Source organism: Thalassophryne amazonica, chromosome 1 (genome assembly GCF_902500255.1).
Source record: "Thalassophryne amazonica chromosome 1, fThaAma1.1, whole genome shotgun sequence".
Classification (NCBI taxonomy): Eukaryota; Metazoa; Chordata; class Actinopteri; order Batrachoidiformes; family Batrachoididae; genus Thalassophryne; species Thalassophryne amazonica.
This window is the reverse complement of record NC_047103.1, coordinates 5,127,293-5,144,725: the sequence shown is the minus strand read 5'-3', so window position 1 is coordinate 5,144,725 and position 17,433 is coordinate 5,127,293. Positions and strand designations below refer to the sequence as shown.

The 17,433-nt window shown below is 42.2% G+C and overlaps 1 protein-coding gene across 1 annotated transcript; it reads right to left on the bottom strand.

The window, feature by feature from the left end:
* Window positions 1-2,270: 2,270 nt before the first annotated feature.
* Window positions 2,271-16,222, bottom strand: LOC117525289 (gastrula zinc finger protein XlCGF48.2-like). Its single transcript, XM_034187153.1, has 2 exons — window positions 15,707-16,222; window positions 2,271-4,116 (listed from the first exon to the last, which is right to left on the bottom strand). The coding sequence occupies exons 1-2, from the start codon at window positions 15,897-15,899 to the stop codon at window positions 3,359-3,361; spliced, it is 951 nt and encodes a 316-aa protein (XP_034043044.1). The 5' UTR covers window positions 15,900-16,222; the 3' UTR covers window positions 2,271-3,358.
* Window positions 16,223-17,433: the final 1,211 nt, after the last annotated feature.

Genomic DNA, 17,433 nt, shown 5'->3' with positions numbered 1-17,433 from the left:
TGGAACTTTTGTTTGGTGCCGTTCCAATGAGATTATAAAGATGACTGCCTGAAGAGAACATGTAAATTTCCACAGTCATTGATGATATGGGGCTGCATGTCAGGTAAAGGCACTGGGGAGATGGCTGTCATTACATCATCAATAAATGCACAAGTTTATGTTGATATTTTGGACACTTTTCTTATCCCATCAATTGAAAGGATGTTTGGGGATGATGAAATCATTTTTCAACATGATAATGCATCTTGCCATAGAGCAAAAACTGTGAAAACATTCCTTGCAAAAAGACACATAGGGTCAATGTCATGGCCTGCAAATAGTCCGGATCTTAATCCAATTGAAAATCTTTGGTGGAAGTTGAAGAAAATGGTCCATGACAAGACTCCAACCTGCAAAGCTGATCTGGCAACAGCAATCAGAGAAAGCTGGAGCCAGATTGATGAAGAGTACTGTTTGTCACTCATTAAGTCCATGCCTCAGAGACTGCAAGCTGTTATAAAAGCCAGAGGTGGTGCAACAAAATACTAGTGATGTGTTGGAGCGTTCTTTTTTCATTCCATAATTTTTTCCTCAGAATTGAGTGATTCCATATTTTTTTTCCTCTGCTTGGTCTAAAAATGTAACCGTTACTGACTGCCACAATTTTTTTTTCTGATTTCTTATAGTGTTTCTTAAAGCCAGAAAGTTGCCATTTGAAATGACTTTAGTTTTGTGTCATGTCTGTGATCTGCTTTTTTCTACAAAATTAAACAACTGAATGAACATCCTCCGAGGCTGGTGATTCCATAATTTTTGCCAGGAGTTGTGTATACAGTGAGGAAAATAAGTATTTGAACACCCTGCGGTTTTGCAAGTTCTCCCACTTAGAAATCATGCAGGGGTCTGAAATTTTCATCTTAGGTGCATGTCCACTGTGAGAGACATAATCTAAAAAAAAAAAAAATCCAGAAATCACAATGTATGATTTTTTTTTATAATTTATTTGTATGTTACTGCTGCAAATACGTATTTGAACACCTGTGAAAATCAATGTTAATATTTGGTACAGTAGCCTTTGTTTGCAATTACAGAGGTCAAACGTTTCCTGTAGTTTTTCACCAGGTTTTCACACACTGCAGCAGGGATTTTGGTCCACTCCTCCATACAGATCTTCTCTAGATCATTCAGGTTTGGAGTTTCAGCTCCCTCCAAAGATTTTCTATTTTCTATTGAGTTCAGGTCTGGAGACTGGCCAGGCCACTCCAGGACCTTGAAATGCTTCTTACAGAGCCCCTCCTTAGTTGCCCTGGCTGTGTGTTTGGGGTCATTGTCATGCTGAAGATCCAGCCATGACCCATCTTCAATGCTCTTACTGAGGGAAGGAGGTTGTTTGCCAAAATCTCACAATACATGACCCCATCCATCCTCCCTTCAATACGGTGCAGTCATCCTGTCCCCTTTGCAGAAGAGCAACCCCAGAGTATGATGTTTCCACCTCCATGCTTCACAGTTGGGATGGTTTTCTTGGGGTTGTTCTCATCCTCTAAACATGGTAAGTGGAGTTGATTCCAAAATGCTCTATTCTGGTCTCATCTGACCACATGACCTTCTCCCATGCCTCCTCTGGATCATCCAGATGGTCACTGGTGAACTTCAAACGGGCCTGGACATGTGCTGGCTTGAGCAGGGGGACCTTGCTGCCCTGCAGGATTTTAATCCATAATAGCATCATGTGTTACTAATGTAATCTTTGTGACTGTGGTTCCAGCTCTCTTCGGGTCATTGACCAGGTCCTCCTGTGTAGTTCTGAGCTTTCTCAGAATCATCCTTACCCCACAAAGTGAGATCTTGCATGGAGCCCCAGACCGAGGGAGATTGACAGTCATCTTGTGTTTCTTCCACTTTCTAATAAATAATCATAACAGTTGTTGTCTTCTACCAAGCTGCTTGCCTGTTGTCCTGCAGTCCATCCCAGCCTTGTGCAGGTCTACAGTTTTGTCCCTGGTGTCCTTAGACAGCTCTTTGGTCTTGGCTATGGTGGACAGGTTGGAGTGTGACCTATTGAGTGTGTGAACAAGTGTCTTTTATACAGGCAACAAGTTCAAACAGGTGCAGTTAATACAGGTAAAGGGTGCAGAATAAGAGGGCTTCTTAAAGAAAAATTAACAGGTCTGTGTGAGCCAGAATTCTTGCTGGTTTCTAGGTGTTCAAATACTTATTTGTAGTAGTAACATGCAAATAAATTATAAAAAAAAATACACTGTGATTTACGGATTTTTATTTTAGATTATGTCTCTCACAGTGGACATGCACCTAAGATGAACATTTCAGACCCCTCCATGATTTCTAAGCGGGAGAACTTGCAAAAACCGCAGGGTGTTCACTGACCAACATCATTATAATCCATAAAAATTTTAATTGGTTGTTAGTTAAAGACAAACTTTTATATTCAGTGATTATTTTTTACCAAAAAGATTATTGTCTCTAAGTTACCTTGTATTTTGTTTAGGAATTTTTTTTTTTTTCAGTTCAGAAAATCAGATACATAACTAGACATGCCATGGTAGGAAACTTTACGCTACCTGTGGCCAGGACGAATGCCATAAAAAACACTGTCATATTCAGGGGTATGAAGGAATGGAATTTATTACCTGACTGCATCAAACTCATTTCAAATGAATGTTTTTTTTAAGGAGCGTCTAAGGCTGCATCTGTTGGTATGAGAAGTTTTCGGGGTTTGACCTTTGATCATGTATAGACATGTTTTTGTGAACACAGACTGACCATGTGGAATGATTCATTTAATTTGATTGGAATTTGTTTGTTTGTTTTGTCTTTTTATAAATATTTTTGAATGTATTGTGATTTTTGTTTGTAAACTTGTGTTGACCCCAGGAAGAGTAGCTGCAACTTTGCTGCTGCTAATAGGGATCCAAATAAATAAACCATAAACTCAACAGAAGATTGTTTTCAAAGCACTGTGGATGCACTGAAATGATTATAGACAGCCAAATTAATTGATATTTGGTGGTGTTAATAAAATATTTCTGGCCTGACAAGGGTTCTCACTGGCCTAGCAGGCCTATAATACTGTAGGGGAAACACTGCTGCTGTAGCTGTGGGGAATTGATTACTTACTAATTAAGATTTTTTTTTTTTTTAAAGACTACTGGATTTTCAAACTGATGCTTTAAATAGTATAGAGTGTGACCAGTTTAAGCCTGTAAACTGTTGTTAAAGTTCTCTTTGTTTAAAGCTGCAGTGCCACAGATTTTTATAAGAGCTTCCACACCCTTTAGTTTGGGCGAGTCGCTGCTGTCGGTACAGAGAAATTAGCTTAGGTTTGGAAAGTAACAAACAAACAGGTCAAGTAAGTTCACTAAAATATGACATCCACTTCAGCCACCTCGGCACATAAATGTTTGATAAATTTAGACTTCTTGTTGAATCCTTTCCCACAAACAGTGCAGCTGAATATTTTTACTCCCGTGTGGACAGTCAGGTGCTCTGTCAGAGTCGTTTTTTGTATAAAACGTTTATCACAAAATGGACAGCTGAATGGTTTCTCTCCTGTGTGGATTCTCAGGTGTCTCTTCAGGTGGCTGCTGTAGCCAAATCTTTTATTGCACTCAGAGCAGCGAAATTTTTTCTCAACTGTGTGACTTTTCCCTTCAGTTGGCAGAACGTTGTTACATTTTGGACGACTTAAATGTAACTGAAATTCTGTCATATTATTCCTCCTCAGATGATCACCAACTTCAGGGTCAAGTTCAGAAGACTCTGAAAACTTGTCCTCGGCATCTGGATCTGAAATGGTACCGGGCTCTCGTTTGGCACAGTCCTCCAATCGAGCTTCTGTTTTCATGCAGTCAGCTGAGCTGCTGGCTGAAGGCTCCGCCTCTCTGGCCTCAGTTTTGCTCGGATGAAGTATCGAGGATGGATGATTCTCACTATCATCACTCTGTAAAGCGAACTCGATGATGTCAGCTTCCTCTGGACCTTGAAACTGCTGCTTGAAGAGTTCCTCTGGTTCCTGTTTAAGGTGTGGGGGCTCTGGGTCCTCCTGGGCCAAACTGCTTCTGCACTCAACCTGATCTGGAGGAAACTCTGTTATGGACCCTCCAACCTGCGGCACGTCTGAGGAAACAATCAAAACACAGACAGTAAAGCTTCAGCATAAAGAATATTTAAATATTAAAGGAGCAAAATATTTGATAAAACAGACTTAAAGCAACCGAGTGTTGGGTTTGAAGTTTCTGTTCAGAACTTGTGCGAGCTGACAAAAACAAAAAGTAAAATTATAGAAGGTTTATTTACCCATATGTATGTAACCAGTGAGCACACGCACACACGTGCAAAGATGATCTGCACAGAGAGTGCATTATGGGAGTTCAGTGTTTTGCATAAGGACACGCCCATATCCACATATGGTTACCCCATCTTCTTAATCAAAGCCAGTTAAATGCCCACCCTAAAATAAATTAATTTCATAACCCCAACAAATCATAAAAACCAAAACAGTGGGTTTTCACATTTTTTTCCCTCATCACTTCTGTGTCTTACCTGTGATGACATCATCAGTGTGCGCCCATCTTTCCCAGAGTTTCATAAATGTGAATTTTTCCTTTGCACGGGAAATAATTTTTAAAAACAGATTCATTAATTTACCCCCGGGCTGTGAAATGAAAATTGTGAAATCCGAGGAAAATTTGCAGGGGGTCTGGGGGACACAGGCCCCCAGGAGCCGGCAGAGGTGTCAAATCCAGCTTCACAAAGTAAAAACCTTCCCATGTGTTGCTTCTACCTGTGCACCTAAAACAGGTGATCTCAGTAATTACCTCATCCACCTGCCCGAAGAGCTGAACTAATTATAATCAGCTGGTTTATTCAGAAGATGGAGCAAATATGTGGCTCGACTTTTACTTTCTCAAGTTGGATTTGACAACTCAGAGCTGGGGTCTTGGGCACCGTGGGATCCCAGAAACCAAATAAAATTTTTATCTTATGATACATTTTCAGCAACCCGGGAACAAAAAAATCTCAAAATTAGTGCATATTTAAATAACCCTGTATTCAACCTTTCATTTGAACCGCCAATGATCATGTTGAAATAACAGAATATGACTTGGAAGTAGAACCTGGAATGATTTTTCTTTTAATTATAAACCAAATGATACATTAACTCAGAACAATTAAACTACATGAAATTCATGAAGACTGAAAAGACTGTTAAAGCATTTCAAAAGCCACAGAATATTTTGAAAATCATGGTAAAATATCAATAACATACCTGATAGTAAAAAAAGTCACATTCTTGTGTAAATCCACTCAAAGCCACAATGTCTTTTTCCCTTGAAAAAAGTCTACATTAATAAAAACTCATTTCATTCTTGTGTAAATTCATGTAAATCCATTCAAAACCAGTCTTTTTTTCTAATGAAAGAAAGTCCAGATTATTGAAAAAAGTAACACAATCTTGTTTAAAATCCTGTTTGAACAGCACAATGTTTAAATTAAATTAAAATTTAAATTCTTACCGTGTTTCCTGAGGGCACAGTTCGCTTTTCCCATTTCTTTTACCTTACAGATGTGTTCATGAAGCCAGCAACAATTCCATGGATTCTTGTCCTTATCAGACATTTTCAAACCATCTTTCTCGCCATCTTCTCTGTGTCTGATGTTGGTCCATGACAGAGAACATGCTGCACAATTCTTCTTTTAAAAACTTTAGAGTTCTAAAGGTTTGCATTGTCCACATGCTACGTTTAGTTTAAGCTTCGCGCAGGAGCCACACAGCGTCGCCACAGCAACCAACCAGTCCCGCTTCACGACAACTGCCGAAACAGCCAGGTTTTGAAAGAGGGATTTTTCTCCTTGAAACTCCGCGGATCCGAGGACACCGATTTGTATCTATAACACACAGATCAGTGTCCGCGGACTCATAAAACTTGCACAATGTCATAAAAAACAAACAAAAAAGAACACTCTGCGATAGACATTTTAAAAACTCAGTGATGATCACGATTACAGAGTAAAACATGAACACAACTCCCCCTCCCCATAATGAAATCCGTGGAATTTCATGGATCCGAGGAGTTTTCACAGCCTTGTTACCCATACATGCAGTACTTTTTAAAATCCATAGTCATCGCATGACAATGGTGCCCATTTCAAAGTTTGCTGTACGAGTGTCGCACTCAAGGTGGAAATGATCTGGCACCAAGCGTGTGTTCCAGCTAGCCTGATCTCTGAGGAAGCCGCACTAGGCTCATGTGTCATACATCACATTGACAAAGTAAGGAACCTTGGGGTAATTTTTGATCCCACGTTGTCCTTTGACCTCCACATTAGAGATATTACGAGGACTGCTTTCTTCCACCTGTGAAATATAGTGAAGATTCGTCCCATCCTGTCTATGGATGATGCTGAGACCCTGATCCATGCGTTTGTCTCTTCTAGATTGGACAACTGCAATGTTCTATTTTCTGGTTTACCGCAGTCTAGCATTAGGGCTCTCCAATTGGTTCAAAATGCTGCTGCCAGACTTTTGACAGGAAGCAGAAAGTTTGACCACATTACACCCATTCTGGCGTCTTTACACTGGCTTCCTGTCCCAGTGAGATCAGATTTTACGGTTCTGCTACCAACCTATAAAACTGTTCATGGACTGGCACCTCCCTTCTTGGCTGACCATTCAAGCCCAGGCTTTGCATTCTCAGGGTGCAGGATTACTTTGTGTCCCCAGGGTGAATAAAAAGACAGTGGGTCACAGAGCTTTCTCTTATCGTGCCCCACTTCTATGGAATGATCTCCCTGCATCAATAAAACAGTCAGATTCTGTAGAGCAGGGGTGGGCAACTTGTTCCAGAAAGGGCCAAGAGTGTGCCGGTTTTCTTTGCAGCCACTGACTCCACCAGGTGATTTCACTGATTAACTGATTCCATCTGCTCAAAGTGATATTAATCAGTGAAATCACCTGGTGGAGTCAGTGGCTGCAAAGAAAACCGGCACACTCTTGGCCCTTTCTGGAACAAGTTGCCCACCCCTGCTGTAGAGACTTTCAAGTCTAGACTTAAGATGCACTTATTTTCCCTTTCATATGGCTAGCATACTGGTATAGTATGTTACTATGCTTCCTATCCTTCCATTCTGTTCCAAAATTTTAGAAAAGGTGGTTTCACGGCAGCTCATAGACCACCTTACTGAGAATGATCTTTTTGAGCTGCTACAGTCTGCTTTAGGAAATATCACTCCACAGAGACAGCGCTCACTAAAATAGTGAATGATCTTCTGTGAGCAATGGACTCAGACACCACTACCGTTTTGGTGTTGTTAGATCTCAGTGCTGCGTTTGATACCGTGGATCATCATATTTTGCTCAATAGGTTGGAGAATTTTTTGGGATTTCTGGAAGTGCCCTTGCCTGGTTGATGTCATATCTGTCCAGTTGTTCTCAATGTGTCTTGTATAATGGCACTACCTCTGACCTTGCTGACATGAGATTTGGAGTTCCACAGGGATCTGTTTTAGGCCCCTTGCTTTTCTCCCTGTATGTGGCACCCCTTGGGAGTATACTGCGGAGTTCTGGGATTGCCTTTCATTGTTATGCTGATGATACTCAGTTGTACATGCCGATAACTGCTGGAAATCTCACTCCCATAAAATCCCTGGAAGAGTGTCTTCCATCAGTGAGAAGTTGGATGTCTAGTAACTTCCTACTTTTAAACTTTGATAAGACTGAAATGATGGTTCTTGGTCCAGCGAGACATCGGCATCAGTTTGACCAGCTGGCGCTCAGTCTGGGTTCCTGTGTCATACATCATACGGACAAAATGAGGAACCTTGGGGTAATTTTTGATCCCACGTTGTCTTTTGACCTCCACATCAGGGATGTTACTAGGACTGCTTTTTTCCATCTGAGAAATATAGCGAGGATCCTGTCCATGGCTGATGCTGAGACCCTGATTCATGCTTTTGTTTCTTCTAGACTAGATTACTGTAATGTTCTATTTTCAGGGTTACCACAATCCAGTATTAGGGGTCTTCAGCTGGTTCAGAACGCTGCCGCCAGACTTCTGACAAGTAGCAGAAGGTCTGAACATATCACACCCATTTTGGCATCTTTGCACTGGCTCCCTGTCTCTGCAGATTTTAAGGTTTTGTTATTGACTTATAAGGTTGTTCATGGACTGGCGCCATCTTATCTGGCTGATCTGGTGGAACTCTACGTGCCGGCCCGGGCTTTGCGGTCACAGGATGCGGGACTTCTCTGTGTTCCCAGGGTGAAGAAGTGAGCAGGTCAAAGAGCCTTTTCGTATCGTGCACCCACCCTGTGGAACAGTCTTCCTGCGACCGTGAGGCAGTCTGAGTCTGTGGACATTTTTAAGTCAAGACTCAAAACCTATTTTTATTCTCTTTCTTATGGATACTTTTTATTTTTATTTGTTTTATTCTTTTACTTCTGTTTTTATTTATGTATTTGAATTTTTTTTATTCACTTTTAATTATTTATTCAATTTTATGTTGACTTGTTTTATGTAAGGAGCCTTGAGATGGCTTTTGCTGTGATTTGGCGCATTATAAGCTAATTAAATTATTATCCTTTTAAGTTCATTTTATTAGGAAACAGAGCAGGACTCAGCCTCAACTTTATCTAAAGTCTGGGTCTGTTAGTGAATTTCAGTTTCAATTTATTTTCATTTATATAGCACCAAATCACAACAAAGTTGCCTCAAGGCTCTTCACACAAGTAAGGTCTAACCTTACCAACTCCCAGAGCAAGAACACAGGTGACAGTGGTAAGAAAAAACCCTCTGATACTGCTTGGGCCACGCTATCGATACAATAGACAATACAGGAAATTATACAGGCATTTTTGGGAGATTTTGGGAAGCTTAGGGCGAGTGGGCAGCGATCACCTTGGTATTTCTTCTGCTTTCTGGTTGCTTAATGCTGACGAATTATACCTCAAGTGTAGTGTTTCTGGCCGACTGGTTCTGTTTTCTTTATCTCTCTGTCTGAGATGCGACTGGATCTATGTGCTGGATTGGATGATTTCAGTTCAGTGGCAGACGCAGGAAGGACTCTGCTATTGGAACAGATCCAATGAGTGGCTCGATACTCAACCACCTCCTCCTGACTGTGGACTGGACACCTGCATGGACTCTCGTCAGTTGTTGTTGTGTTGTGTAAACCTTTTTGGCAGAACGGCCCAAGCAGAGGGTCACCCCTTTGAGTCCGGGTTGCTTGAGGTTTCTTCCACAATATCATCAGAGGGAGTTTACCACTGTCACCTGTGTGCTTCTTTAGACCTTACTTGTGTGAAACTTCTTGGGGCAGCTTTGTTGTGATTTGGCACCATATAAACTAAATAAACTGAACTGAACTCCTTCTGGCCTTCTCTATACATCTCCACAAGTATTCTCGGAGCAAACATTGCATCTGTAGTGCTTTCTTGGCATGAAACCACATCGCTGCTCACAGAGCTTAACCTGTTTTCTAAGCCTAGCTTCTACTACTCTTTCCCATAACTTAAAGCTGTGGCTGATCAACTTGATGCCTCTGTAGTTACTGCAGCTCTGCACATCTCACGTCTTCTTCAAAATAGGAACTAGCACACTTCCTCTTCAGTCCACAGATATCTCACTTTCCAAGATTTTATTAGTCTAGGTACAAACTCCACTGCCATCTCTCCAAGGCATTTCCATACCTCCACCGGAATGTCACCTGGACCAACTGCCTTTCCACTCTTCACCCCTTCCATGGCTGCTCTCACTTCATCCTTACTTATTTGATTTGATTTATTGAACCTCCTAAATCATGGAGAAAAAAAAAATATAAAATATATAAAATCAACCTCACAGCCTGACAAGACAATTGACCCTGAAGTGCTCGACATAAAAGATATTTACACAGTACATGTGTACATGAGCTCGACAAGAACATAGACCTGAACAATGATAGTTTCTGGATGTTGACATATTTTTTGACATGATCGACACCTAATGCTTGGAGAAGAGGAGATGACCTACAGTAGGACTTGAGACCAAGGGCAGCTTTAAGAAACTTACTTTGGGTAACTTCAACCCTATCCATAGCAGTTTTATTCTGGTAGGTACACTCTAAACCAAAGGTCAGAACTGGTCTTATAGTAGACATGTAAATATGAGTGATGGTGCCAGGATTACAACCCCTTACACACAACCCAGTGCCTTGAAGAGAGTAAAACGCGCATCTGGCTGTCTGAATGCACGTTTCTGAGTGACTTCGGGCGTCGTTGGCGAGAGTGACTCCTAGATGCTTCACCTCTGTGGATTCGACGAGCCTGGTGCAATCAAGGGTCCAACAGTGGTTGGTGTAGGGACTCTTACCAAATGTCACACACGTGGTTTTCAGAGGACTGAAGCTGAGTCTGTGTTGGATAATATAGCTGTTAGCGTGATCGATTAGATCCTGGACACCGGAGATCGTCAGGCTGCAGAGTAGCAAGTCATCAGCGTAGCAGCAGACTAGGGCTGCAAAAACGAATCGATAAAAATCGATAAAATTCGATTACAACAGGCGCTGGCAACACACTGCGTCATCGATGCGTTGTGTCGAGCGATTATGGCGCCAGAAGCTGCTGGCCGCTTCTGACGCCAGTAGCGACCAGTGCACAGAGCAGATCAGACGCTGTTTCGTAGAAGAACTACACACTTAGAATATGGCAGAAACAAGTAGACAGAAGAAAATCAAGACTTCAAAAGTGTGGGAGCATTTTACGTTAAACAACGCAAAGACGTTTGTTAACTCCTACATTTGCAAGTCGGACCTCGTATGGCACAGGAATACGACAGTAATGATGCAGCATCTCAAACGAAAGCATATCGGAGTCATCAACGAGGAAGTGGAGAGCTCAGTGTCTGGGCAAGTTAACAAATGTTTGTTTTTGTTTATGCTGCGTTTACACATAACGACGACAAGTCACAAATGCCACGAAGTACACATTCTTGGCCGCTGATCACGAATGTGATTATTTGGGGCAGAGGCATCAGGTGTCCTCAGGAACTGCTGCAACCTGTTACCACATGTTCCGATTAATGGCACGTGTTGCTGGAGAATTACCAGGAACCATTACGCACGGTCAAGAATAGTGTTCCGCGTTGTTGCGTGTTATTGTGCATAACAGCGCATCGTTAAGTTCTGTCACGTTGTGAACGAGGTGAACTGTCTCCACACACACACCCATATTCATCTAACCGAATTCAGATCGCTCCAATTTTTCAGAAGAACTTTGTGACTGCATGCGTAGTTGGGCTCTGTTCCATGGAGTGGCTCAGAGAGGAGGAGGAGGACAGAGCCAGATGTGTGGCTTCATGCGGCTCCCGTCTCGTGCATTTTCCCAAACATCAGGCGCATGCTGCAGGTGGAACACCTGCTGCATGTGCCTGATTTAATTTAATTTGCCTGTTTAATTGTGCGCACGCTTCTTCCTCCGCCGGACTGGAGGAGGTGCAGAGATGTCTGGCTGCACGTGAGTCTCCTCTCGCTCCTCTGGTTCCTCTGGCTCAGACTCGTTCTCCAGCTCATCGGTTACAACAGCAGGTGGAACACCTGCAGGAGCGTCCTGAGGAGCTTCAGCAGGAACTGTGGAACGACATTTGGAGCCGAGTTTAATTGTGCGCACGTGACAGAAAATCTTACTGTTTAACTTCACATTCAGCTCATGTTCCTTAGCTTTTGCCACTTCTCTTTTCACCTTATGCTGCATCTCCTTGTACTCCCAGGGGTCGAAATACATTTTTTAACCTACTTGCACTGGTGCTAGTAACAAAAAAATACTGGCACCAAAAAAAAGTTACTTGCACAACCAAAAGCCAGTCTTATATCAACCTTAAAACTCCTCCTCTGATGTGTCAGACTCTTCCTCCCTGGGGAGAGTTTGAGGGGAGAGCAGCAGCAGCGACAGACAGTTTTTTTTCACGTGTGCACGCAAACGAATCGTCCGTGAAGACTATTTTATTCATTAACTACACAGATGTATAACAAAACAAATGGTGACTGGTTTATAACACAATTATGCAGAGTTTGAGGGGCGAGAGAGCAAGGAACCGCAGCGGCAGCCAGGTTTTTCTTTCTTTGTTTACATGTGCGCATGCGAACGGGACAGGAGGTCCTCAAACTGGAGCTCCTGCAGCTCCATTTATTTGCTGCAGCTCCTGCAGCAAATAATGAAACTCCTCGAATTGGGAACGTCTCATGAGGGTGTTGTGAACCCAGGGATGGCGCCGCTGGCGACATTTATCAGCTTTCCACAACAAATAGAGCACAGCAACTCGCTCCATGTGTGAGAGTCATAAAACGCAGGGAAGACGAAGACAACACACTGGAAACTGTTTTTTCCTTATTTGTTCCTTTATTGGTTCATTCTACTGGTGTTTATAGTTGATAAAACTTGGATAAAGTTACTTGCACCAGTGATAGTGCAGTATAAAATTACATGCGCCGCTCAAATAATAAGTGCACAAACTAGCACATGCACGTACTAATTCGACCCGACTCCCGTCTATTTTCTTCATCTCTCTGACATCTCTCCGTCCCAATTCTTTTTCACCAACCTCTTTCTCCTTATGCTTTCCTGGACATCTTCGTTCTGCCATCAAGTCGCCTTGTCTTCCTTCCACTGTCCAGATGTCACACCCAGTACACCTGGTGTGCCCAACCAGTCACTCGCTATCGAGAGCTGAATTCCAGTCGATCGGGGAAATAAATAAATAAATCTGTCACTGGACTTGAGAGGATTTAGTGCTGCTATAACAGACTGATGCAGCAGGTGGCAGCAATGCACCAACAAGGATGCCAGCTGCTGTTAAATGCTAGAGTAGCTGAAGAGCTCTTCTTCTATGGTGGATAAGAAAAATGATAATTTTCAACCTGTATTATTTTTTCATTAATTTGAATGGCAAATCCATCTGTCTTATCTGTAATGTAATTGTGGGTTTACTGAAGAAAGGGAATTTGGAGCGGTATTTCAGACGATTCACAAGAAATATGATGCTAACTTCTAACGCTAACCCGGCTAAATCCCCTCTGCTCGGTCGAAAAGTCCAGGAATTGAAAAGTCGCCGAGCAGCACAATGATTCATGGTCCATAAATATGAAGAGTGATGAATGTGGAGAACAAGATTGCAGTGTTCTGTTCGGGCCAGGAGTCTGAGGACACATTTATTCTGTTCGCAGTTGGAGGAGACACACGTGCTACACACAGACGTTAGGTGACTCAGCAGAGGTAAATTTCTGGAATGTTCAAACCATGCTGAACATGCACAGCTTTTGGATTTAAAAGCAAATTTAAAGGCAAATGAGAGGTGCTATCAAGCAGGCTGCAACAGTGTGACCTGCAGAACTTTCCACACATGGACACAGAACTCGAGCACCAGGACACAGACGGGGTGGAGCCTGAGAGTCCACGTTATGATGATCATGTGCAGAGCATCTTGTCACAATTTGACAGGCGCTTCACTGACTTTGCTTCCAAAGAGCCTATTGTCAGTTTTCTCTGTTTTCAATTTGGGGAAAATATAGATGTGGACTGTATATCGTCCAAAGTGGCATCACTCTTCAACCTGGATCCTCACACTGAAAACTGACATTGAGTTCAAATCCAGAGCAACACCTGACATGAATGTCCAAATCTGGCATCTAATGCAGACAGAGTGTGTCTGAGTGCCTGCTTACAGCTGCACTCAGCTCCTACTGTCCGGACTATGAGAGACCAGCTTCCTCCTCTTGGGGCCAGAAGTCCCACTAAGACGGGGAACAACTTTTCCAACTTGAGGCCAGTCCTAAGCCTACTTGTGCTTATTCATTTCCACCATGCACATTTACTTCTATGATGCATTATTATTGTTAAAACCTGCCAGAAAATTGTGTTATTATATTGGTGCACATTATACTGCGGCTACACTGTGGCGTTCCATATGGCTTGGTAAATCTTCAGAATCAGAAGAAGTTTATTGCCATTGCCAGTGAACAGGATTCACAGACTAGGAATTTGCGTCGGTACAATGGTGCAACATTAAGAAGAGATAAAATGCTAGGATAAAATATAACATATGTGTCAAAATAAGATAAAATATAAGATAAAAAAAGAAATATGAAATATGAAAGGCTGTGTGCAACAGAAAAACAGAGAAACAGAAAAAACAGTGCAGTGGGATGAGTGCAATTAAAAACCAAAGTACATTGTCTAAAGTGACCCGTGATAAAATGATAAAGTGACAGAGTTAAGCTTAAGGTGACTGAGTTATGAGGTGTTCATGAGTCTAACGGCAGAAGGGAAGAAACTGTTCTTATGGTGGGAGGTTCTGGTCCGGATGGACCGTAGCCTCCTGCCCGAGGGGAGTGGTTTGAATAGACCATGTGCAGGGTGAGAAGGGTCAGCTGTGATCCGACCTGCTCGGCCCAGAGTCCTTGAGACGTGCAGGTCGTGGAGAGATGGAAGGCTACAGCCGATCACCTTCTTAGCAGAGGCCACAATGCGCTGCAGTCTGTGTCTGTCCCTGGCTGTGGCCCCGGCGTACCACACCGTGATGGAGGAGCAGAGGATGGACTCGATGATGGCCGTGTAGAACTGCACCATCAGCTGGACAGGCAATCTTGATACACTGTCAACTTTAAAAGTAGATCTTGGTTCAAAAAAGGTTGGGCACCCCTGCAGAACACTCTCCCCTGCCACCACCTTACTCACTGAATTTCACACAACAGTCTTCCTCCTTCAGCTTCCACCATCTGATCCTTTATTGAGCTCTCACTCTCCTCTTCTTCTTCACCTCTAAAGTCATTCTACAAACCACCATCCTATGCTGTCTAGCTACACTCTCTCCTCAGCTTGCATTTCCTACACAGAATGTAGTCCACCTGTGTGTACCTTCCTCCACTCTTATATGTCACCCTGTGCTCCCTTTTCTTAAAGTAGGGGCACCAAGCTTGTGGCATCACACTCAAGAAGACTTGAAGCTGTAATTGCTGCCAACGGTGCATCAACAAAGTATTGAGGAAAGGCTAAGAATACTTATGTATATATGATTTCTTAGTTTATTATTTTTTAATAAATTTGCAAAAAATCCAAAAGAAAAAATAAAAACTTTTTCAAATTGCCATTATGGGGTGATGTGAGTAGAATTTGGAGTGGGAAATGAATTTACTCCATTTTGAAATAATGCTGTAACATAAAATGTGGAAAGTGAAAACTTTCTGGATGCACTGTAGGTCTGGAGTACTGATCTGTTTCAATTCACAGGCAGTGTGCATGTTGCTCTAAAAGCCTTATTAGAGCACATCTTTGATTTGGGTTTTGAACTATATTGAGTTATGCACGTTCCTTCGGCTTCTCCCTTTTTCAGTCGGGGTTTCCACAACCAATCAGAGATGGAGCTGGCACAAGTTTTAGGCCAGATGATCGTCCTCACACAAGACCACATTGCATAGAGGTTGGGTATGGGGAGACTTGAATTGGGAACCTTCTGCTCTTGAAATGAGGACACAAACCCCTTAATGCGTAAGAGCGCCATTTGCCATGATTTGGAGGAAGTGAGGGAAGCCACTCCAGTTAATGAGATGTACAAGACGAACATTCCACCGGGATAACCGAGCCGGTTGATTTGATCGAACCGAGTTCTAGACCAGGCACACTGACACAGCCTACAGAGTGTGAACAGTCTGAAAATACGATGTCAATGGTACAAACCTGCTGCCTTTATGCGAACTTCGGGATTCAGAACAGCATCCAGCAGTCGGCGCTGTCGTTGGTTCTCCTCTTTGGAACGACAAAGTTCCTCCTCGTACTCCGCGATGGTTTTTTCAAAAAGCCCAAGAATCTCTTCAGCAGCCGCGGTTACTCTCTGAGTGACCAACACTCTCAGCATCTGGACTTTAGACATTTTCACAAAGAAACGCGCCAAGCTCTTGTTAAACTGCGTCCCTGTTAGTCTGTTTACAGGTAGCAAGCTAAGCTAACTTCAGTAGCATCGTAAGCTAGCGGCAGATGAGTCAGTAAAGTTTGCTCAGACACTTTTAGCCGCACGAACGGAATAACCTTCAGATTTAACTTCCATTCAAAAACGTTTATCCGTGCACAGAAAAAAACGGCGACTCGTTTCTCTTTAAATTCCAGATAAAGTTTTGAAACGGGAAGAGCGACTCTTAGCTAACACAGGCGCCATCTTGTTCAAGTTAGCTACAGTAGGGGAAGTTTGCAACGACACATTTTTCAAAGTAAAACCAAATAAACTCGCGTCTTTCTCATATCAAAGGCAAGAAGCGTTTTTCATACTTTTTGTCACGAATAATAGTTAATGCGTCAACTTTCCTGACAAGAAAAAGAATGAGGTTAAAAAAGCGGATTTCCTGTTGTTTCTCCACACTGTCGTGCTTTTGTTGTGAAACAGCTCTTTGAATCTTGAAATATTTTATTGCTGCACTTCCGTTACACAACCGCAGTGAATTTAGTTTTAAGTTGGATTATTCGACAGATATTCACTCTTCTTCGCTCCGGGTCCAGTGCGACTCTAAACAAGCAACTACAACATTTCAACTGTGCACCCGTATTGCAGACTTTACAGTAAACACACAGAGATAGAAGACGGCCAACTTCCTAATTTCAAAATAAAAAGGTAGGGCTATTCAAACCAGAGATATATTGTGTTTAAAGCTATTGAGAAGCTGTTGAGCTAAAATGCTAATATTTACATATAGAAAGTAATAAAAAATATGAATAGATTTCATATGCAAAAACAAGAGGTGAATCTCATGCAGTCAGTGGAATACTATGATTCCACACTGATTTTGAGTCAATTGATCACATGACCGGGAAGCTATTTCGCTATAAAGCTAATATTTACATATAAAAATTAATAAAAAATATCTTGAGATTTAAAATGTAAAAGCAAGAGGTGTATCTCATGTAGCCAGTGGAATACTATGATTCCACACTGAGTTTGAGTCAATTGATCACATGACCGGGAAGCTATTTCGCTATAAAGCTAATATTTACATATAAAAATTTATTAAAAATATTTCGAGATTTAAATGGTAAAAACAAGAGGTGTATCTCATGCAGCCAGTGGAGTATATGATCCCACACTGATCTCAAAGTTCAAACAACTTTATTGATCCCTAAAAGGACAATTCATCTTGACACTCAATTACCTCAGACAAAATACAGCAATTAATCCACAATTATTGCAAGTTGAATGTAATAATGGCACACATCAGAATTAAAACAACACATATACATTTGATATTGTTTATGTGCGCTAAACTTTGAAGCAGTCCATCATCCGAATTGAGACAAAATGAGTGTAGACCACAGCAGGGTACGTCCTGCACAGCCGAGCTTGGGGGGGCGTGCTGCAACTTCTGCCACGCGGCACAGCGGAGGCCTTGGGGGGGGGGGGGGGGGGGTAGGCGTATGTC

Excerpts from the sequence above, each read along its gene's own strand:
- LOC117525289 (XM_034187153.1), bottom strand. The coding sequence starts at position 15,899 with ATGTCTAAAGTCCAGATGCTGAGAGTGTTGGTCACTCAGAGAGTAACC. Across the intron at positions 4,117-15,706 it reads AGTTCGCATAAAGGCAGCAG|ACGTGCCGCAGGTTGGAGGG; the intron begins GTTTGTACCATT and ends TTGTTTCCTCAG.